Source organism: Silene latifolia, chromosome Y, assembly GCF_048544455.1.
Source record: "Silene latifolia isolate original U9 population chromosome Y, ASM4854445v1, whole genome shotgun sequence".
Classification (NCBI taxonomy): domain Eukaryota; kingdom Viridiplantae; phylum Streptophyta; class Magnoliopsida; order Caryophyllales; family Caryophyllaceae; genus Silene; species Silene latifolia.
This window is the reverse complement of record NC_133538.1, coordinates 184,443,819-184,468,724: the sequence shown is the minus strand read 5'-3', so window position 1 is coordinate 184,468,724 and position 24,906 is coordinate 184,443,819. Positions and strand designations below refer to the sequence as shown.

The following is a 24,906-nucleotide window of genomic DNA, read 5'->3' as shown; positions in this document are numbered from 1 at the left end:
TTAATGTTACATGCCTTAAAGAGAGCACTACTCACATCCTAAATGAAACCGGTCATGAATGTCACCAGTTTATAAAGCTCTAACCTCAGAATGTAATGTAGCTTGTCGACATAATGAATCAAGTCTATTCGTTCAGATAAGAGAGAAACAAAAACTCGTAGATTATGCACATAATCATGCCAACTAAATGTCAAGAATATGCAGGGCTCAAGTAAGGATTCAAAGTAGCGTCAATGTTCAAACGTTCCGACTCAATTTAAACATGAAATTTTTGAAATTTTTTTGAATTTTATGATTTTTATATGATTTTTTGAATTAATTAAAACAACAATGCATGCGAGAATAAATAAACGTGCAAGCAAAAATGCAAGAAACATGCAGACACAGATATGGATGCATACCTCCCCAAACCAAACCGTACAATGCCCTAATTGTACCAAAAATAGGGAAAGAAATGCAAACTGAAGAGAAGAGGATAAATGGAGTCGGAAAACTTACAAAACGTCATATAGAGGGACCTCCCCAAACCGACCATGAACATGGGAGGTCAAGGAAAGTCAAACAGTAGCTCCATAGACGGAAAACATCAGCTGGGAGTCAAAACTACTCGATCGAGCACTTGGAACAGCTCGATCGAGTGAACTGGTGCTTGGAAGGACTCGATCGAGTAGAAAACCACTCGATCGAGTAAGCATGATTTAGGTTTTGGTCGATCGAGGACAATATCACTCGATCGAGTGAAAACTGCCTCAAAAAAAAGTGCTCGATCAAGCACAAAACCATTCGATCAAGTACTTTGACCTGCAAAACACGCATTTAAAGCTAGAAAAGCATAAGGAGTTCGTAAAACAGCGTCTAAAGTTCAACAAAAAGCTAAAGAGAAATAAATAGTTCAACAAAAGTTCAATAAAATAGTCCGGGCTGCCTCCCGGAGAGCGCTGGTTTATGAGGTCCCGCACGACCCTTTTTCATATTATCCAACAGCACAAATCATCGACCTACTACTAGGCCTCTGACTGGACGCGGTAGCTTCAGCAATCGTCAGACGGACATCCGGCCTCCACAGCTTGGCAATGTAAGAACAACAGCTTCCCACAGCATCCGGGTCCCAATCTATCATCTCATCACGCAGCTTCTTCCTAGACGGTGTAGCCTTATCAACACCTCCTCCTGGGTCGTCTATCCAGGCAGTTCCAGGCTTCATGCTAAGAGCACCCATCTCTCCTCTCGGGTCTGTGAACTTGTCAAGACCTGTAAAAAGAGAAACAAAACAATGTTCCTCTAATTCGCTCCCGAAATGGGCGAGGGTGTTACAACAAAGAAATGAAATATGTGACTCGGAAGGACTATCGGACGGTATATCAAAGAACTCTTCATGAGGGACATCCTCACATGGCGTGATGTGCATGGGTTCCCTAGGGTCATCAGACTTAGTAAAAACCAAGTCCTCCCCTCCGACCTGAAAGGTAAGTGTCCCAACCCCGACATCGATAATTACGCCAGCAGTGCACAAAAATGGTCTTCCCAAAATAACGGGAATGTTACGGTCCTCGGGTATATTTAAGACAATAAAATCTACTGGAATAAAGAAATTCCCGATCCTAACAGGTACATCATGTAGAGCTCCTTTGACCCGAACATAAGAATGGTCACTAGGCAACAATCGTTTTAGCGCGTGTGAACTTAGTCAACCCAAATTTCAAGGCAAGAGACAAAGGTAAAACGCTAATACTAGCTCCTAGGTCACATAAAGCACTATCAATTGAATGGGTCCCTATTGAACATGGTATAGAAAAATGACCCGGGTCAGACATTTTGGGCAAGGTCCCATTTCGAAGAAGTGCGCTGCACTCTTCAGTCATAGCAACATTCATTACCGTCTTAACATCACTAATATCCCTCTTAGACCAATTAATTTGACCAATAAATTCAGAATACGAGGGTACCTGGGCAATCATCGCTTTGTAGTGATCAGCGACATTGAGATCTCGGATACGGTCCAGGAATGCACGGTGTGGTAGCAATTGTTGTGGATAAGGAACTTGAACAGAATAGGAGTTGACTATATGTTACTTTTTATCGTCATTAGAAATAGGCATTATTGACGTATCGTCTTGTCCATAGCAAGGCAATTCGATCGAGGTATCACAAGACTCAATCGAGAGCTTTCTTCACTCATATTGCTCGATCGAATATCATAGAGACTGCTTCGATCCAGATTTTGTTCTTCAGCCGTGCTCGATCGAATGCAGACTTTGTGATCGTGTTCGATCGAGGTTCTCCTTCCCAGCGGTGATCGATCGAACATTATCCGAGTCCTGTTCGATCGTGGTGATCCCTTCCAGCTTCGTTCGATCGACCTCCAGCAATGTGTCGATCGAACACATTCCCTCCATATTCTCTCGATCGAGTGCTGGCAGGGTCTCGATCGAGCTCTTTACTTATATCAGCTCTTTAATTGACGCAATAAGCTTCTGGAACAATGGAATTGACCCTTGTATTTTCAATATCGGCGCTAATAGGCGAATTGGGTACCTCATAAGACGAGATGCCCTCGGCATAAACAGCATATACCATTTCCTGTTGCCCATATGCTTGCTCGGCAGCTATTTGATTCAGTTGAGTCTGTAGCTTCTTTATACGGCTATCAAATTCCGCACTAAAATTATGACACTGTAGTGCAAGTGCATTTATTGTTGACTTCAGTTCTTCCACCTCATCATTCCTAGCAGGTGAAGGGGTTGGTTGCGGTGGAGACAAATAACAAGGCTGTTGATAGCCTTGTTGCAGCAACGGTTGTGGTCGAGGAGCGACATCATAGTAATTACCACAACCCCAAGAATCTTTCCTCTCCCAATTGGCAGATTTTTCAGTTTGAGCTTCAAACTGAGCAATAAGTCGGGAAACGAACGTCATCTTGGCAAAGAATCGAAGGTACTCAAGCCTTCCCTTCGATAATATTTCTCTAAAAACTGACTAATAGACCTGTAGACCTATCAAAACAGCACTGAAGAAAAAGATTAGAACGGCCTCAAGGTACTCAGTCTTCCCTTGAGGCGAAAAACAGACAAAATTAAAACAGATAAAAGCGTCGCCTCCCCGGCAACGGCGCCAAAATTTGACACGGCAGTCGTATACCTATCAAAAATACCAACTGGCTCTAACTAATATAGCTAGGGAAGTCGGGTCGATATCCACAGGGAGGCTATTTTGCTAATTATCTGTTTAACTCAGTCTGTCAGGATGTCACAGAAATGGGGGTTTTTAAATGTGATTTTCTAAACTAATAAGAGTAAGGAAAAGAGAATAAGAGAAAGGGATTAAACAGATATAGAGAAAACAGCTAAAACAAACGGTTCACCATAATCATTCGGTCAAGTAATCTAGGTCTCAGGTCAATGCAAATACGGTTTAAGGGGTAACGAACGCCACCTTTCGGTCCTTAATTCACCCTAAAGTGTAAACAGCTTAACTTTCGCCCTCACTGCAATACTCTATTGTTCGCTACTAGTCTCGCCTTTTCCAACCTTTCGGTCCAGGTCGAGGATCACTAAGAATTATAGGTCTAATTGCGTCGACTCAACCAGACGGATACAATTAACTGCAGCATTTAACCAACAAAAAATACCAAAGATTAACCCAATAAATCAATTACTCTCCCTTCATAATTATGGATCCCCTATAGTCTTAGCATAATGAAAATTAGCTACTCATGGCCAACGAATTAACAATAACAGTCATATACGAATAAACTAGATCAAGAGGCATAATAAGGGAATTAATGAGATCTACTAGCATAAGAGAAATAAATAACAAAGAGAGAAATTAAGGGCAATAAGAAGGGAATTGAGAATAAAACTAAATAGAATTAAAGTCTAAGAGAAGAGAAGAAGTTACAAAGGGATCCGACGGAGAAGCGAAGAACGCCGCCCAAAACGTTGTAACGTGATACTTGAGTAATGTGAATTATATTTGATGTTCTCTTAGGTCTAGGTAATCTCTTATTTATAATCAGAGAACTTATTATCTAAGATAAAATAAATATAACATAACATAAATAAAGTCTCGACATAAGCCTTCTCGATCGAGTGACAATGGGCTCTCGATCGAGCTTCCTTGCGTTAATTCTTCTCGATCGAACAGACAGCGAGACTGTTCGATCGAACATCTCCGTTAGAAGCTCCTTCGATCGAACATACACGGAGGCTGTTCGATCGAGCATTCCAGTAGCAGCTTCCTTTCGATCGACCTGTTTGAACACTCAATCGAACATACTCTTCAACACAGCTACTAGATTGACTTTAACGCCTTAAGTACAACTTCATGCACTCCAATGCAGCGACATTTCCACTTCAAATCTACTCTTTCTCCAAATGCATGCAAAACGAGCGGTAAAAGGCTTGATTTCACTACTTTATGGCTCATTCCTGCAAATAAGACAAAATAACCCAAAGTAGCATATTCGGGGCATTTCGTAGCATAAAACCACGATAAAAGCATAGAAATACGTGCATAAAATAGGCTAAAAAGACTATACATTAGGCACGTATCACGTTCCATTTATAGACTTAAGCAAGCTTCTCGGAGTTGGAATCATCGTTTCGACCAGGTGATAAAAGAGTATGGTTTCACTCGATCGGTCGAGGAACCATGCTTATACATCAAGTCGAGTGGGAGAAAGATTGTATTCTTAATATTGTATGTCGATGACATACTCTTGATTGGGAATGGCATTCCTCTCCTATCTTCGGTTAAAGGATGGTTGAAGAACCATTTCCAGATGAAAGATCTGGGTGAGGCACAACGCATTTTGGGAATCCGTATCTATCGAGATAGATCACGATGGATGTTATCACTTAGTCAGGAGTCTTATTTAGATAAGATTCTTGAGAAGTTCAGCATGACTAACTCCAAGAAGAGGAACCTTCCAATGACGTCTGGGATGCCGTTGAGCAAGTCTCAGTCACCCACGATGCCTGAAGGGATTGAGCGCATGAGCCGTGTTCCTTATGCATTTGCAATAGGATCAATCATGTATGCCATGATATGCACACGTCCAGACGTGGCATATGCATTGAGTATGACGAGTCGGTACCAAAATAATCCAGGTGAAACACACTGGATAGCTGGTAAAAATATCCTCAAGTACCTACGGAGGACTAAGGATATGGTATTGACTTATGGAGGCGATACTAAGCTATGCGCAATCGATTACGCAGATGCTAGCTTCCAAACGGATCGAGATGATTCAAAATCTCAGTCCGGGTTCGTCTTCACTCTTAATGGTGTCTTTGCGGTCGATTGGAAGAGTTCCAAACAGAGTGTTGTAGCAGATTCTACTACTGAATCCGAGTACTATGCCGCTTCGGAAGCAGCTAAGGAAGCGATATGGATGCGTCAATTCTTACAAGGACTTACGATAGTTCCTAGTTCGAATGACCCGATCACCATCTATTGTGACAATAGAGGTGCCATCTTCCAGGCTAAGGAGCCAAAGTCTAGCAACAAGTCTAGACATGTACATCAGAAAGCTCACCTGATCCGTGATTATGTGGAGCAAGAGGAGATAGTGATAGACAAGATTGCGACGGATAATAACATCACGGGTCCTCTCACTAAACCGTTGAATTATGATAAGCATGTAGGGCACGTCATTTCCATGGGAATTAAACGTGTTCCTGAGTTGTAGTAGTTGATTATGAATTTGATACATTATCGTTTCATATACTATTTATAACTTCATCGTTTTAATATATAATATTTTGTTTTTCATGTGGATTGTACTGAAAACATTGAATGCCACAAAGTGAACTGAATTACATTATATTAGTTTTGGTCCGTAATCGCCTCCAAGAGCTGATAACTCTGGCTATTATATTGTGCAGTCGATTGATGGTGGGTTCAACGAGCCATAAGTGAAACGGTTGACTGATCGTTCACAAATACGAGATTATAACGATACCTCGTAGGACAAATTTTTGTGACTACGTAATGGAGTCCTAAATGTTTAAAAACATTCGGTGCCGGGTCGTGGATTGGACGTCCATTGTGTTCCTAGAGTCGATTCTTTTGACTATCGACTGTCTCTTGAGATTAAGGCAGTTTTTGGGTGACTTTGGTTTCTTTCTCACGGTCTGCCGTAAATGGAGGCTAAGTAGATTTTTTCTGGGTCATTTCATACTGTGCTTACATCTGCAGGATTTGAGTTGAGGAAAATATCCAACCCTTATCAGGTATAGTTATTTTTCAAGGCCACTCGAGGAGTTGTAACTGAAATGCATGGCCATGCTCGAATGTTGATTCGTTTATCAGTTAAGTTACTCTCTAGTCGGGGAAACCACTCTTGATGCAGATCACTTGTAAAATAGGACCTTTGTGAATACGGAATTTGCAAATTGTTTTACATTGAGTGGGAGAAATTTTAGGATATGAGAATCGGTTATCGCACATACACTTGTGAGGACAAGTGGGAGTTTATTGGAGCTTGTGTCCTCCACAAATTAGTGTGATAACATTTGTAAATCTCTTACAGGTTCACAAGGGTATACTTCGTATTTTAATCAGTTGATTAACGATTACCTAATAACGGTTGGCTTGCTAGAAAGTTTGACGTTATTATCATATAGATGGCGGTGATCAACTGGTCCCTAAAGGTCACACCTATAGGATGTGTTTGAGAGATGTGGTTATAGAAATATAATCACATTGATGCCTTATATGACTAAACAGTTATTCAATGTGTTGATGAGACAATTATTTAATGAAGATTAAATAATATTAGTTGAGACGAATTAACTGTCAATTCGTAAATTGAATATAATACGTTATATTTAATTAAATGTATGTAATGTTAGCTTGGACGAATTAATATGTTAATTCGTAATTAAATGTAATCGGTTATATTTAATATCAACAAGATGAATGTGTCATAGTGGTAATAGTGAGGGTACTCAAACCAAGAGATCATGGGTTCGATCCTCACTAGATGACAATTTATATTTAACACATTTTTACATTTTGGAATAACCGAAAATAAGGAGATTATACTCCTTGCTATTTCGGGATTTGGGCCGAATAAATTAGAAAGAAAAATTTACCCTAATCTACCTCATACATGGTTTAAGAGGGATGAGTGGTGAATTTTCTAACCTAATTTCATTCTAACTCATTTTCTTTGCCTCTCATCTAAAAAACACAAAAACCTAATTAATCAGTTAATTTTTGGTGGATCGATTCTAGCAAACAAGTTAAGAGCATTTCTCATATCAACTTGGGTGCAACTAATAGGCGAATATCATTCCGATATTGTTCTTAGGCCGAATTTGCTAGGACCGAAGGTTGTTTCTTAATCCTTTATGCTTTTGTTTATGCAATTTTAGTTTCATGACTCGTAATCATCACTTTATTATTCGTTATAATCCTTAAATTTAAAGGGATGCATACAGATAAATCCCACAGGATTATGACATGGATACTATATACCATGAAGGGAAGGCGAACATGGTTGCAGATGCGCTGAGCAGGAAGAGTGTGCATTCGCTATGTACATCTATGTCTTTGATGAGGTTGAGAGATGAGGTGGGGAAGATGGGGATACATATGATACAGAAAGGGGATGCTAGAGTAGACTTGACAGTGGAGCCAGATCTTTATGATGATATTCGCATGAAACAGACTTTGGATCCTAAGACTGAGGAGTGGAGAGCTGGAGTAGAGAAAGGGACAGTGTCTAGGTTCTCTATTCATACAGATGGCAGTGTGAGATTTCATGGCAGGTGGTGTGTTCCTAATGATGAGGAGTTAAAAAAGGTGATAATGACAGAGGCTCATTGCACACCATATTCAGTACATCCAGGCGGTGACAAGTTGTATAAAGATTTGAAGAAGACTTTTTGGTGGCCTGGGATGAAAAAGGAAACAACTGAGTTCGTGGCTCGATGTTTGACATGTCAGAGGATTAAGGGAGAGCAGCAATGACCACAAAGTAAGATTCAGTCTCTCGAGGTGCCTGAGTGGAAATGGGAGTCTCTCTATGGATTTTTTAGTGGGTTTGCCGAGTCAACAGGGTAACAACATGATATGGGTAATAGTTGATCGGTTGACCATGTCAGCTCACTTTGTGCCGATGAAAGATACTTGGACCAAGATAGAGCTAGCTTTGGCTTATAGGAAGCATGTGGTTCGTTTGCATGAGGAGCCTAAGGATATAGTGTCAGATATAGATGCGAGGTTTATATCACGGTTTTTGAAAGAGTTGCAGGAGTTGATGGGAACTACTTTAAAGATGAGTACTGCATTTCATCCCGCGACAGATGGACAGACAAAGAGGACCATCAAGACTTTGGAGGATATGATGCGAGCTTGTGTGATGGATTTTGGTGGTAGCTTGGAGGATAGGTTGGATCTTATTGAGTTTTCTTATAACAACAGCTATCACACGAGTATTGGGATGGCACCGTTTAAGGCTTTGTATGGGAGGAGGTATAGGAGTCCGATTTATTGGGATGATAGAGCTGAGGCAGTGGTTTTAGGACCACAGATGGTACAGGAGATGGTCGAATAGGGTAAGCTGATCAGACAAAAGATGAAAGCGACCCAGAATCGACAAAAGAGTTATGCAGATTTACACCGTCGTGACATAGAGTTTTAGGTTGGGGACAAGGTTCTTTTTAAAGTGTCTCCTATGCGTGGAGTCATGAGGTTTGGTAAGAAAGGGAAGCTGAGCCAGAAGTTTATCGGACCATATGAGATTTTGGATTGTGTGGGTAAGGTTGCTTACCGGTTAGCGTTGCCAGCGGCTTTGGATAGAGTGCATAATGTGTTTCATGTGTCTCAGTTACGGAAGTATGTGAGCGATCTTTCACATGTGTTAGAGGTAGAGAACATAGAGTTGGATGAGTCCTTGTCTTATCTTGAGGTGCCAAAACAGATTCTTGATTGCAAGGTTCGGAAAACTAGACATGGGAAAATGGTGTTGCTTAAGGTTCTTTGGTCTAACCATGAGGTTGAGGAAGCTACTTGGGAGGCGGAGGAGTCTATGAGGGAGCGGTATCCCTCTCTTTTTGATCAGGTATATAGGGTTACAAGGACGTAACCATGTTTCTTTTAGGGAGGTAGGAGATGGTCGCATAAGGTTTTTGTATGTTTTATGTTGGTTTTAGTACAGTTAGTAGTTGCTTTGAGTCAGTTTGGGTGTTGGTTGAGAGTTTTGTTTTGAGTTTTGGTTATGTTGTTGTGTCGGAGTGGAGATAGTATGTTTTGTTTTTGTGTATGGGTTGAACTTCGGGGACGAAGTTCTTTTTAAGGAGGGAAGACTGTAATACTACGGTTTTCTATGTCTATGGGTACTCTATCGAGTAGGGCTTACTCTATGGAGTAAGTATCTTTTTACGCAAAACAGTAGCTGACCTGATGGGTACTCGATCGAGTAAGTGTGATACTCAATCGATTAAGGGGCACTCGATCGAGTAAGTCACTTACTCGATCGAGTAAGTGCGTATTACGGGTTGTTTTAGCCGGTTTTGTTAATAACGCGCGATTAATATAAAAGGCTTTCGTCATTCTTCCTAATCACTTTTTAACCTTTCTAAAACCTTTCAAAGAAAAAGAGGAGTTACGTAGTTCGTTGTCTTCGCGTTGTTAACAAATCCCAACGCTAGGATCGTCGGATTATCTTGTTCTTTACGCCGTTGTGATCGTCGTGTCGAGGGTAAGCTTCTTGTATAATTTTTATAATGATTTGTTAAGTTTGTTTAAAACCCTAATTGGGTAGATTTGGAGGTTTTGGGAGGATTGTATTGATTAGGTGGTAATTGTATGCATATGTGTTATAGGAAGAGGATTCGTAGGGGAACGATATTGATTAGCTGCTGTGACGGTCGTGTGATTGCTATTCCAGGTAGGGTTTCCCTACTCAGTATTGTTTACATGGCATTGTTGATAATTGATTGATTAATTGTTGTTGTTGTTGTTGTATATCATATTGGTATTGGATTTGGAGTTAGTGATTGTTGATAGTATAATGTGGTTGTTGTATAACTGTCCGTGGTTTACGAGGTGCGTCCTCGGCTGAGTGGAGTCACTTGCGAGAGTGGCTTAACGCCCTTGATTCGCCTTCTGTGGAACCCACCACAGAAGGGATGTGCACATTTAGGAACTTGGGTTTATCGCTTGGATGAGATGAGAGGGGCTTAGGTAGGAACGTCTTCGATCCCCCACTGGCGGTGTGAAATACTTATTGTGATGAGTATTCTGGCAGGACTACACATTTTAGTGTGTAGTCAGGTGTGTGGTGATTTGATGGAGATTGGTTTGGTTGGATTGGATTGTTGTATTGCTTTTGTTGTATCGTTTGTGTAATCAGTACTGACCCCGTTTAATTGTTTTAAAAAATGTGGTGATCTATTCGGGGATGGTGAGCCGTTATTGAGCAGGTATGAGATGGCTTGCGCAAGGGATAGCTGGGATGGAGTCATCACATGAGTCACTAGAGTCTTCCACAGTGTCATGAACTTAGTTTATTTCATTTGGTTTTGACAGTTTTGAGAAACAATTGTATTTTCTTTTATCAGTTTTTTTTTTTTTGGTAAAATGTGAGTTTGTATTACTATTAATCAAAATTCAGTCACTACAATTTCCATTACAAGCATACTCAATTAGAGATAACTATATCTAACTGCTTCAGCCACTCTGCATCCACCTGACTAACCTGCCCTTTAACCAGTCCCTGCACTCGCATATGAACTAGTTTTTTCACCTCATTCACTACTTTATCCGGCTTACATATACTGAATTCAATCATACATCTGTTTCTTTCAATCCAGATATTATACCAACATGCCATCATCACCAAATGGCAGACCTGCTGCTGTAATCTGGATGAGTAAGAAGTATTTCCATCTAACTGTACTTGTAACCACTCCTCAAGTCCAGTAATGATTCTTGCACTAAAAGCACATTCTTTAAACAGGTGCTTATGAGACTCAGTCCACTGCTCACAGATGACAAAGCTATCAGTGTCACTAACTCCAATCCTGAATAGTTTTTCCCTGGTGTTAAGAGCTTCTAGCTTGATTAACCAACCCATAAAAGAATGTTTAGGTAGACACCAGCTATCCCAGACAACCTGGTACCAGTTGACAGGAGGGTGCACTCCCTGCAACCACGAATAACCAGACTTGATAGAATAACCTTTTGGATCTGCAATCCAATGATTATTATGATACCCTGCAACAAATAAGTCCTTCACCTTACAAACATTCCTCCAGTTCCAGTTTGAATCCAGAGGAGGATGATAATTTTGCCAGTCTTGACCATGTATATAGATATGATCCACCCACTGTACCCAAAGCCTATCAGCTTTCATGTGAATCCAGTGCACCAGATTTCCTACAGTAGCTTTATTTAGAATTCCTGCCTCTTTAATACCCAAACCTCCACACTTCTTACTAGTACAAGCCTTCTGCCAAGCAACCAAAGGAGCTATGTTGTGTTCAACTCCCCCATCCCATAAGTAGTTCCTGTACAGGGCCTCAATTCATTTAATAACCAATTAAGGAATCAAAAAGATAGAAGACCAGTAATTATGTAAGGTATTCAACACTGAATTAATCAATGTCAGTCTACCAGCATAACTTAGCTTCCTAGCACCAATGCCCCTAATTTTATGCACTATCTTATCCATCAACACATTACAATCATGGATAGTCAACCTGCTAGATTGAATAGGAACCCCAAGGTATTTCAAAGGCAGGTCTCCCTATGTAAAGCCTGAAACTAGGAGTATATCCTGCCTGACTGCATCAGCCACCCCTTTAAAGACCACCTCAGACTTAGTAGTATTAATTTTCAATCCTGAGGAAGCTGAGAAAGTTGCATAATCCCTTAAAAGAAGCATGATAGATCTAGCATCTCCCTTACAGAACATCAGAAGATCATCTGCAAACAGCAAATGATTCAATCTTAACCCCCCACAAAGTGGATGAAATCTGAAGTACCATTTCTGTGTGGCAAAATCTAGTATCCTGGTCAAGTATTCCATACAAATGGTGAAAAGCAAAGGAGACACAGGATCACCTTGCCTCAATCCTCTCTTCCCATTAAAATATCCAAACTGAGCCCCATTCAAGCTTAATGAAAAAAAGGAGGTGGAGACACAAGTCATCAGTAAGTGACTAAACTTTGCAAGAAACCTCAAAGAAGCCAACATTTGCTCAAGGAATTGCCACTCAATTGTATCATAAGCCTTCTGTAGATCTAACTTGAACATACATCTAGAAGACACATTAGCTCTGTTGTACAATCTGACCAAATCTTGGCAGACCAAAATGTTTTCAAGTATACTTCTCCCTTTCACAAATGCTCCTTGATTTCGACTAATCACATCAGTCAACACAAGTGCAAGTCTGTTACAAAGTAGCTTAGAGATGACCTTTTAAATGACATTACAACAGGAGATAGGCCTGAAGTGCTTCACACTAGTAGGTCTATCTATCTTTGGAATGAGTGTGATAATAGTGGAGTTAATCTGAGTAAGTAGTTTCCCAGTTTCAAAGAAGTTCATCACAGCAGCACAGATCTCCTCCCCAATAATACTCCATGCATCTTTATAAAATTGACTAGTAAACCCATCAGGACTAGGAGATTTCTCCTTAGGGATACTGAATAAGCATTGTTTAACCTCATCAGCAGACAAAGCTTTACTTAAGATAGTACAGTGCTCAGGAGAGCAGCATTTCCCTTTCCTTACCACATGAAAATCAACATCAGCAGTATCATTATGTGTGCCTAGCAGCTCCATATAATAGTCGAAGAAAGCTCCTTGTATTTGTGACCCATCAGTACAACTAATACCATTCTTATCTTCAATTAGGAGAACCTTATTAAGCATAATTCTTCTCTTTATAGCATTATGAAAATATATAGAGTTAATGTCACCTGCTAGGGACCACTGGAGCTTTACCTTCTGAGTAAGAAAGCTATCCCTAGCCACAGTAAGCTCCCTCAGCTCATGAGCCACTTCCATTTCCTGCTGCATCAACTCCAAATTGCCCGGGTTATCCACCAGTTTGTTCTGGATATTTTCCAATAGGGAGCTAGTAATATTAGTACTGTTTTCAATATCTGAAAAACAATGTTTGTTCAACTGCTTTAGGACTGGTTTTAAAGCTTTCAACTTCTTGATAACTTTGAACATAGGTGTACCATCATATGTCCTTCTCCAAACACTGTCCACACATCCCAGAAAATGCTCAGATAAACCCCACATATTAAAATATTTAAAACTTCTTCTACCACTCATCTCCACTTTCCTATTAACAATGGTACAAGGACAGTGGTCAAAAATTCCTTCAGGATGAAAATGAGCTATGAAGTCACCAAACTTATCAAGCCATTGCTGATTACCCAATTCTCTATCAAGTCTGCTGTATACTCTATCCTGAGATTCTTGCTTATTAGACCAGGTGAATAGGGCACCAGTAGCCTGAATGTCTTCCATTCCACATAAAGAAACACACTCCTAAAAGTGCTCCATCTCTGCAGCAGAAGTTGTCCCACCTAACCTTTCAACAGGAGATAAAACAGTATTGAAATCTCCCATCCATAGCCAAGGGAGATCACAGTTATCAGCAGTAGATTTCAAAAACTTCCATAAATCCACTCTTTCAGTTAGACCATTAAAAGCATAAATCACAGTCAAATAAAACTGAGTAGAGTCAACAGTTGAAGTCACTATCATATGAATGAACTGAGGACCATAATTCAAAAACTGGATGTCAAAGCAGCTCGGTTTCCACATAATCCAAATTCTCCCCCCTTATGCCAACTACAGTTAGTAGAGACACTCCAACCATCACATAGAGTAGTAGGTTTATTTAAAAGATTACTAGGTTTTATTTTTTGTTTCTAAGAGTCCAAACAAGCCAACTCCATTATTATGCATAAACCATTTAACTACTTTTTGTTTATTCAAGTCATTCAATCCTCTTACATTCCAAAACCCTAGACTATGCATTTGGATTTGGGGTTGGGTTAGGAGTGTTTTTTCCACTCTGGACTACTCTCCTCTTAGGAGTAGTCAAACCATTAATTGCATCTATGAAGGAGAAAGCATCAGACTTACCCACTGCCCTTCCTCCAATAGGACCATCCTGCCTGCTTAGCCTCATAATCTGCTTTGCTGGGGTGGCCTGCACAGCAGACAGAGGAGGGAACCCCTCAGAAGTAACCAGTAGAGTTTCATCAGGTTGCTCCACTGGCTTTACCACAGGCCTCCAAACCTTCTTCTGCTGCTGCTTCTTACCCATTTCCCCAACAGGTTTCTTAGCTTTCTTCCTACAAGAAGCACTCTCATGGCCCAAGCCTTGACATTCTGAACAGGTGATAGGTTTCCACTCATATTCAATCCGCACATTAATTTTCTTTCCTGTCTCATCCTGGAAGCACACCTGCTCAGGTAATGTCTGATCAAAGCCCAGTTCAACTAAGACCCTCGTAAAACTTAAACGTACCCTATCCTCAGTAGCTAGGTCCTTTTTAACATACTTCCCCACCAGTCTTGCAATTCTAGGAAGACATCCTCCCCATAATTTCAATGGAATACCGTACAATTTCACCCAAACAGGGACAATTTCCACTTTCTCCTTAATCAGTTCCACCTCAGGGACCCAGGGTTTAATGACAATAGGTTTGTTATCAAACAGATAGTATCCTGAATTCAACAAAGCTTCCCTATCTTCAGCTGTTTTAAATCGAACCAGAAAAATACCATTATCCAAAAACGAAACCCTGTTAATATTAAAATCCCCCCATACTCTGTAAACAAATCCTTCAATCACATCCCATGGTGGATTTGCTTCCAAAATATAACAATAAACAGAGAGCTTCCAAAAATCTACCTAAGGCTGAACGTCATCCACTGTAAACTGGAGGATTTCTGGTTGCTCCACTTCTTCCTCAATGGTGTCCATAACCAGAACATTCTTTCCCCCTTGTCTTACACTCCAGCCACCAACCGGCGTCTTCACTAATGACTGTGGAACTTCATTCTCCCCTAAATTCAGAACTGGGATTCCAGTAATAGCATTGACCGATTTGGTCTTCAGACCCTCACCTGAAATCGGCCCCTTATTCAAGGAATTCTTTTGGGTTGTTGTAGTTTTATTAGGAATAGAAGATTACGTAGAATTTTTTTGTGTTTTTTGTTTAGATGATGAAGCTGTAGTAGCTTGAGTATGAGAATTTACTAATGGTGAAAACGAATTTTCTAAAAATGTCATAACTGCCATGGCTGCGCTGGTACAGAAATTTAGGATAGAATTTCAGAGCTTTTTCACTCACTCTCTCTCATACTTTCTTTCTCTATAAGCATTTAAGTACGTTCCTGCGCTGCTTTGATCAGTTTTGGGTTTTGGACTTGTATCACTTTAAACTTATTTATTTAAGTATGTTCCTTTATTGTCTATTTGATATATATTGTCTCGGGTAACCGAGATGGTAGCACTTCCATGCTTTAAGTGGTCCTGGTAAGGCAGTTGGGGTATGAGGGTGTTACACCCCCCCTTTCAGGGGGTAGTGTATCTATCACCGTGCCAATCCCAACTTTTGGTATCTCATGGTTTAAGGCTTCTAGAAATGTATGTTGCCCAAAATTGGTAAGCTTATTTGTGTTATCAAGTCACTAAAAATTGCAATTTGCATTCAATAATTGCAATTTATATTGACACATGAGTTTTGAAATTTATGGGTCATTTAACATTGAATGAAAGTTTTTTTATTAATTAAAAAAAAACTTATTTTTTTTAGGATTAATTGATAAGATTACTCTGAACTATAGGGATACTGCTCAAAGTACTATAAACTTTATTTTAACTACCAATAAAACCAACTAATGTTCTCCTTCGCTTTAATTACAATATGTGGCCGACTACCTGCTAGCTAGGTGAATAACTTTTTTACCATTTAACCCCCTTTTTTTAATTTCTGTGTTAACTTCTTCATAATCACCATTAAAACTCTTTCCTTCTCCAACAAACACAACAACTCCATTATTGATCTAGCCCCACCTCACACCACTTTCTATCACCACTAACCCCACCCGTATTGTCACAACCACCAATCGTCCATCTCAGCGGAAACCGGCTCACCAATTGCATGCAAACCCGCGGACAACCTCTCTCCACTGCGTACCACTTCAAGTCGCCCTCGCCACAACCATTGATGCCCCCACGCACTCATCGGCACGGAAATTGTATTTTTATTTTCATTTTTGGGTAAATTTTAGTTCCAAATTCTTAATTTAATTATAATTAGATCTACAAACATGTAGCAAGGATTTTGTGGGAATACGTTCTCCATTGTTAATTGTTATTATCAGTGAAAATAGAACCATATATAACCACTTTTTGGACGAGATGATAGTAGGTACCGAGACTCGCCGTCAATCGTCGATGGTGGTGTGAGCATGACACGAAGAATGGTAAAAGTTTAGTTTCTTTGTTAATACCCTCTCTTCCATTATCATTGATGGGTATTAATCAAATACATATTCAACTTAATTGGAAAGTTGATGATGAATATCTTTGATTTGTATTGTTCTTTAGATTGTGATATGTGAGTATGATGATGAATACTTCGTATTAGTTTGAAAAAAGTTAATTTTATGATTATAGGTAAATTATAATGTTTCTTTGTAGTATTATTTTGTTTTTTTATTCTTATTTTATGACTACTGCCTAAATCAATGATTAAATATTGGAGAAATGTACAAATTTAAGTTACAAATCTAGGTGAGATAAATTACAGTTGAAATGGAAGAGAGATATAAAACTTGTAAAAATTGGGTAAAAGAAGAAGATGAAGAATGGTGAAAGAGGAAAGAAGGGGTAAAGAAAGAAGATGAAGGCTAAAAGGAAGAAGATGAAAACTCACAAAGGAGAGAAAAATGGGGCACAAAAAAAAAACAACCTGCTGTAACAGGTTAGCAAAATAACCAATTCTATTCAAAGTGGAGGGAGGCATTAATTGGTTTTATTGGTAGTTAAAATAGGGTATGAAGTATTTTAAGAAGCACACCTATAGTTCGGAGTATTCCTATCAATTAATCCTTTTTTTATTATCAATTTTTTATGTGCATTAGATCTTGAACTTGTCCGGTTCAAGCTTAATTTTTTTAAGTCCGGTCTTCGGTCCACCAAATTAATTTTTTCGGTTTTCGGTCCGGTCCAGTTCGGTTTTAGACTGATGCTCACCTTATTATGTTAGTCTCTCTTGTGACGGTCATAAATTTGTGACAGTACCAATGTGACCACTTCTATACCCTGTATAAATGTGAGAACTTCCATAATAGATGAACAGTAGGACAGTGTTTCTTGTGCCACCCCGCGTGATGAACAGCAAAAGAACTATGCCTTTTCTTGTTTTCTTTCTTTCTTTATTATTTCTTGCTTCTAACCTTTTCTACATCTTTCTTGCTTTCTCTGAGCTTCTCTTTCCTCTTTCTTCCTCCTTTACTTTCTCCTTCTTTCAGCTTATGGATCGGCTACTCCTACTTCTTCACTTTCTTCTTCCTTCAGCTTATCAATCCGCTATTGATAAGGATATTTTACTAGCAGTTGGAAAATGGTAATGGTCAAATTGAGGTTCCGATTTACACTAACGACCTTTAAATTTAGGCCTGAATTTTGGCTTGATCGACATCAAAGATTGCAATTTCTATATCTGTATTGTTTGGAAAATGTATTGTTTGTATTTGTTACATTTTGTAGGAATCTAAGTATTTAGAGGCTTTTTTCAATCACATTAGCAAGCACCAAGTTCACTAAGCTAAGTGAAAGCAAGATGGACCAAGCATGACCATGGAAGATGTGTTTCCAAGCCCAAGGAAGAAAGTATGGAGCAATGGATTGATAAATATAAATGATCATACAAAGAGCCCAATGAGAAGTCGAAATTCATGTGGAAAAGACTAAGTCAATTAGCATTCTTAGGATACTCTTTGGATGCTAAATATCACATTTAACCGGGTGATTAAGGAGGCTTATTTACGTTGCATGGGATTCCTTGGAGCATTTAACCAAGAAATGAAGAAGAATAGCCGGAAACCCATGGCCCCGATCGGGGCTGGCAACCCTGATCGGGGCTGGCAACCCTGATCGGGGTTGACCCCCTCTTGCAATTTTACGTTATGCCCCTATTTTATTATAAATAAGGGCCTTAATCCGTCATTAGGGATATCTTCATACGTCTTTCATGCACTATTTCACTCTCTATTAGCCTTAAGCACAAAATTCTCTCTTAGTTTCATTTTAGTTTTAATATTGTTAAGCATTTTATACTTGTTAAACATTTGGTTCTAATTTATTCAAGCATTTGGTTCTCAATTGTTCTTCCTTGCAAGTTCCATTTCTATTTCGGTAATTCTAATTCTAGTTTATTTAGGTTACGTTTTCATTATTAGTTATCACATAGTCTCGTCATTAGTATTTCAATTATATCACATAGTTTAATATTACATTTTATGATTCATCACTTAGTTTATATCATTTCTATAACCATATCTAGCATTTCTTACAACATAGTTTGTAGTTTACATTTCAACATGAGTAGCTAATTTTCCTTACTCTAGGGATTAAGGAAGCCATGCAATAACTAATATATGTAAAATGATAAATTAGGTTGATATAATATTATCTAATTGTTTCTATCACATGTTTGTATCGTCACGTTTAATCTTTGTTTAAAGGCCTTATTCATTGATTAAGTTTGTTAATTCGTTCTATAAGTCGAGAGGCACGGAATTTTATTAGACTAAGCATGTGTAGTAGGACGACCTAGTCATAAACGAGAGTTTCTCTAGGACCCGGTCTATGGTTGACACTAATATCGTGAGGTGGGTGTCTTTAAGCCTAAACAATTGACAATGTTATTATTACCGAGTTATCATGAATATATATTTACATTTGCATGTGTAACCCGACTCTCCTAGACTCCTTTAATCATATTTTGTTATATCATTTTATTTTCTAATCATCAAAACAAACCAAACAAAACCAATCATAATCGACCTTGATAGAAATCTTTTGATTGCATTTCATAGCGCAATTCCCGTCTCCTTATGTTCGACCCCTATTACTACATTAATTTGTGTCTAGGGAAATTATCTTTGTTAGGTGTGCGACTTAGCCTATCAAATTTTGGCGCCGTTGCCGGGGAGCACGGATTTATTGCGTTTAGATTTGTCGATTTCGATCTTTTTTTTATTTTGTCTTAAGGAACACTTGTTCCTTGAGACCGTTACTTATCACTTTCTAGAGATTGTTGTCTTATGCCCAGGTCTTTTCATAGTGGAGATTTGCTTTCACCGGATTCCGAGCCCGATAAAACCTTTCGAAGAGGACGACGTTTTTGGAAAGAAGTAAAAGAAGCCGATTCATTCGTACAAGTTGAAAGTGCAAGAAAGTATTACTTAGATGATCTTAAAGCTCTTGAAGAGGAGGATGTTTCTAGTTCATCATCTACACCACCACCACCACCATCTCCAACTAAAAAGATGGTGAAATTTTCCGATCACTCAAAGCCCACCGCGGCTATGCTTCCGGCCGGTAATACAACTACTCAAATTACCACGCTGGAATTCGAGATCAAACCGGCTTTCATTAGCCTTGTGGAGGGGAAGCAATTTGGGGGAAGTCCTTTGGAGGATCCCAATTTGCATGTGAAAAACTTTTGCGATTATTGCTCCATGATTCGGCAAACGGGCGTCACTCAAGCCTAAATAAGGGAAATACTTTTCCCTTTCTCTTTGAAGGACAAGGCGAAACTATGGATCAATAGCCTTGATTGCACCGCCATGGGGATCACAAATTCGGAGACATTGGCTCTTGCGTTCTATCAAAAAAATTTTCCACCGGAGAAAACTCAAACCTTGAGGAGCCAAATCACCGGATTCCGTCAACAAGCTCTTGAGAGCTTATATGAAGCTTGGGAGAGGTACAAGGAGTTTCAAAGGCAATTCCCACATCATGGGTTGGATTCTTGGTTCCTAGCTATAACATTCTACAATGGATGTTGTGCTGAGTCCCGAAGGATTCTTGATTCCACCAACAATGGGTGGTTTGATCAAATTGACACCGATATTGCTCATGCCAAAATTGAATCTATGGCGATCCATGACGCGCAATATGTCAATTCCCGAAGTGTGCCACTCAAAGGTAAAGAAGAATCCTCCGACAATCCCGTCCTGTTAGCTCAAATTGCCCTACTCCAACAACAATTGGCAGAACGAGATGCTAGGGATTCTCTTCAACAACTCAATGTCGTGTCCTCTACTAGTCAAATCATTGTTTATGAAGGTTACGGGGGTGCGGGTCATTATGCCGCTCATTTCCAAGCTACTATGGAGGAGGTATGCGCTTATCAAACTTTTAGACAAAATTCATATCCACCGGGTACATTTTCAAATACTTATAACCCGAATTCAAGATTTCACCCGAATATGTCTTATAAAAGTAATAATGTGCTTAACCCTCAACCTCAACCTCAACCCTAACCACAACAACAAAATTCTTACGTTCCACAACAACAAAAGTATAATACCCCAGCGGGCTATCAAAGTCAAAACCAACAACAAAGGCCACCTCAACAAAATTACCAACAAAATCAATGTCCACCACCACAAAATGGCCAACAAAATAACCAAGGAGGGGGAAAACTTGAAGCTTTTATGGTACAAATGCAAAAGGAATTTTTGGCTCAAATCCAAAAGAATGACCAAGCTCAAAATGCCGCAATCAAGATGCTAGAGCAACAAATGGCTCAACTAGCCGCTTCTAGCTCTCAAAGAAAAACGGGTCAATTGCCACCTCAAGGTGAGCAACCACATGCTACCCTCAATGACATCACCTTGAGAAGTGGTACGAAATATGATGAGCCACCTATGCACAAGGAAGATGAGGAGGTACTTGTTGAGTTGGAGATTTCTCCTAATGGTAAGAAAGGTGAGGATATGCCAAAGAAGGTGGATGATCCACTTGTGGTTGAAAAAGTGAAAGATGTGGAGGATGCTCCTCCAAAGAAGGATATTGAAACAAAAGTGCCGGAAAAAGTCAAAGTGCCTTTCCCTCATAGATTGGCAAAGCATCAAAAGAATTCTCAATTCGGTAAGTTCATGGAAGTTGTGAAGAATCTCCAGGTAACCGTTCCTTTTACCGAATTAATCACCCAAATTCTGTCTTATACTAAGTTCATGAAAGACATTTTAACTAAGAAGAGGACTTTTGACGAAGTTGAAACAATAGCCTTCACCGCCGAGGTGAGTGCTCTTTAGCAAAACAAGTCCCCTCCTAAGTTAAAAGATCCTAGTAGTTTTTCCATTCCATGCACAATTGGCACCTATCAATTTGATAAAGTTTTATGTGATTTAGGCGCTAGTGTGAGTGTAATTTCTTACACTTTGTGCTAAGCTTAATATGGGAGTCTTAAAATGTACTAGTGTCACATTCCAAATGGCAGATCGTTCTATCAAACGCCCTTTGGGAGTTTTGGAGAATGTTCCCGTGAAGGTTGGTAAGTTTTTCATTCCGGTTGATTTTCTTGTTCTTAACATGACCGAAGATGCCCAAATCCCAATCATTTTGGGAAGACCCTTTTTACAAATCGCGGGTGCGGTAATTGATGTTAAGAATGGTAAAATCACATTGGAAGTGGGTGACGATAAGGTCACATACAATTTGAATAGTTCCATGAAGAGTCCTATGATAGAAGAGTTGTTATTCTATTGATGTTTTGGATATTGTTGGCATTGTCATGGAAGACTCTACACCTCGATCTTTGTCTAAAGATCATTTGGAGGCACTCTTGCTATTGGAATCATTTGCAGGTGATGATGAGATTGGAATTGAGGAGATAGATGCTTTGGAGCATGAATTGGATGGAGAAGAGCTATCATTGGAGGAAAACTCACACTTTATAGGTTTGGTTTCTACACCTCAAGACCTTGAGGTACAAAAACCCGAACTTAAACCCCTCCCCTCCAATTTGAGGTATGCTTTTCTAGATGATGAGGAGATGTGTCCGGTAATTGTTAGTGCTAAATTGAGTGAGAGTCAATTGTCTAAATTGCTTCATGTTTTAAAGTCTCACAAGAAAGTCATTGGATACAAACTTGATGATTTAAAGGGCATAAGCCCCGAATTTTGAATGCATAGAATCTATCTTGAGGAAGATCATAAACCATGTGTCCAAGGTCAAAGACGACTAAATCCTAATATGCAAGAAGTGGAAAAAAAGGAAGTGATTAAATTGTTGGATGCGGGAATTATTTATGCAATTTCCGATTCTAAATGGGTGAGTCCGGTCCAAGTGGTTCTTAAGAAAGGAGGAACCACCGTAGTAAAAAATGATAAAAATGAACTAATTCCAACTAGAATTGTGACGGGTTGGATAATGTGTATTGACTATAAGAGGCTAAATTTTGCCACCAAGAAAGACCACTACCCATTGCCTTTTATTGACCAAATGTTGGAGCGGTTAGCATGTCACAAGTATTTTTGCTATCTAGATGGTTATTCCGGGTTCTTTCAAATACCCATTCACCCGGATGACCAAGAGAAGACCATATTTACATGTCACTATGGTACTTTTGCTTACCGTAGAATGCCTTTTGGTCTTTGTAATGCCCCCGCCACTTTCCAACGTTGTATGATAAGCATCTTTTCCGACTTTATCGAGTCTATTATGGAGGTATTTATGGATGATTTTAGTGTCTATGGTTCTTCTTTTGATGCATGTTTGGCTAACTTGTCTAAAGTGTTGAAGCGTTGTGAAGAGGTTGACTTGGTGCTAAATTGGGAAAAGTGCCACTTCATGGTGAATGAAGGAGTGGTACTTGGTCATATTGTCTCGGAAAGAGGAATTGAAGTGGACCATGCTAAGGTCTAAGTTATTGAGCAACTACCCCCACCGGTAAATGTGAAGAGTGTAAGGAGTTTCTTAGGCCATGCGAGATTCTACCGCCGTTTTATTAAAGATTTTTCTAAGATTGCAAAATCCCTTACGGAGCTTCTTTTAAAAGATGCTCCCTTTGTGTTTACTAACGATTGTCTTGAGTCTTTTCATAGGATAAAGAAAGCTTTTATTTCCGCACCTATCATCCAATCACCGGATTGGAACTTGCTATTCGAGCTCATGTGTGATGCAAGTGACTATGCGGTAGGTGCCGTGCTAGGAAAAAGAAAGGACAAGGTTCTCCATGCTATATACTATGCTAGAAAAACCTTGGATGCGGCTCAAATCAACTATGCCACCACGGAGAAAGAGCTACTTGCCATTGTCTATGCCTTAGACAAATTCAGCTCTTACTTGATTGGTTCAAAAGTCATTGTTCATACCGATCATGCCGCACTAAAGCACCTCATAGCCAAACAAGAAACTAAGCCAAGGTTGATACGATGGATCTTTCTCTTGCAAGAATTTGATCTTGAGATTAAAGATAAGAAGGGGGCCGGAAATGCTGTTGCCGACCACCTATCCCGTTTGAAGTTTAATGATGGAGGTATTGAATTACCTATTGATGATTCCTTCGCCGATGATGTCTTGATGAAGTTGGAAGCCAATACTCTTTGGTATGCCGACATAGCCAACTATCTAGTTGGAAGGAAGTTGCCACCTAACCTTTCATATGGGACGATCCATATCTATTCAAACATTGCTCCGACGGGCTATTCCGGAGATGTATCCCATATTGGGATGTGAAGGGGTTGCTAGAAGGATGTAATTCTTCTCCTTATGGTGGTCATCATGGACCATCCAAGACCGTTGCAAAGGTGTTGCAATCCGGCTTCTATTGGCCAACTATGTTCCAAGATGCTAAAGATTTCGTAATGGCATGCGATGCTTGCCAAAGGACGGGTTCTATATCAAGGAGGCACCAGATGCCTTTAAATGGTATCTTGGAAGTTGAGGTATTCGATGTTTGGGGAATTGATTATCAAGGACCATTTCCTTCATAAAAAGGGAATCAGTATATTTTGGTTGTCGTTGATTATGTCTCTAAATGGGTAGAGGCAATTGCTACTCCAACAAACGATGCCCGTGCCGTGATCAAATTATTCAAGAAGATCATATTTTCAAGGTTTGGTGTTCCAAGAGCGGTCATTAGTGATCGTGGTACTCATTTTGGCGAGAAACAACTTGATGCCTTATTGGAGAAATATGGGGTCTATCATAGAAGTGGCTTGGCTTACCATCCACAAACTAGTGGCCAAGTGGAGGTTTCTAGTCGGGAGCTCAAGTCCATACTTGAGAAAGTTGTTGCCAAGTCATGAAAGGATTGGAGTATGAAGCTCGATGATACCTTGTGGGCCTACCGTACCGCATCTAAGACACCTATTGGTACCTCACCATATAGGTTGGTCTATGGAAAAGCATGTCATCTCCCCGTTGAGTTGGAACAAAAAGCTTATTGGGCGGTTAAAGATCTTAACATGGATCCAAAGTTGAGTGGAAAAAAGCGGTTGTTGCAACTAAATGAGCCTGATGAATTCCGCTTATAAGCTTATGAGAGCTCCCGTCTTTACAAGTAGAAAACAAAGAGATGACATGACAAGAAGATCTTGAACAAAGAATTTCAAATCGGTGATAAGGTGTTATTCAATTCCCGCTACAAGCTATTTCCGGGAAAGTTACGATCACGGTGGTTTGGTCCATATACCGTCACAAATGTCAACAAATTCGGTGTAACACCCCCGTACACCAGGATGCCTTACCAAGGACCATCCCAGTATATGGAGGTGTTACCATCTCGGTTACCCGAGGTAGTAGATCAAATAGACAATAAAAGAACATTAATAATATTAACAATACATTATCGTACTCTTTACAACTCGATACAAATCTAATTACATATAC

General features: G+C 39.6%; 1 protein-coding gene and 1 non-coding gene across 2 annotated transcripts; both read right to left on the bottom strand.

Moving 5' to 3' along the window:
* Positions 1 to 973: 973 nt before the first annotated feature.
* On the bottom strand, positions 974 to 13,498 carry LOC141629588 (uncharacterized). The gene is made up of 6 exons (XM_074442564.1): positions 12,462 to 13,498; positions 11,793 to 12,374; positions 10,709 to 11,519; positions 2,536 to 2,673; positions 1,802 to 1,946; positions 974 to 1,251 (listed from the first exon to the last, which is right to left on the bottom strand). The coding sequence occupies exons 1-6, from the start codon at positions 13,496 to 13,498 to the stop codon at positions 974 to 976; spliced, it is 2,991 nt and encodes a 996-aa protein (XP_074298665.1).
* Positions 13,499 to 19,920: 6,422 nt separating this feature from the next.
* LOC141636345 (small nucleolar RNA R71) lies at positions 19,921 to 20,028 on the bottom strand. The gene has a single exon (XR_012540964.1). It is a non-coding gene; the product is annotated as a small nucleolar RNA R71 (small nucleolar RNA).
* Positions 20,029 to 24,906: the final 4,878 nt, after the last annotated feature.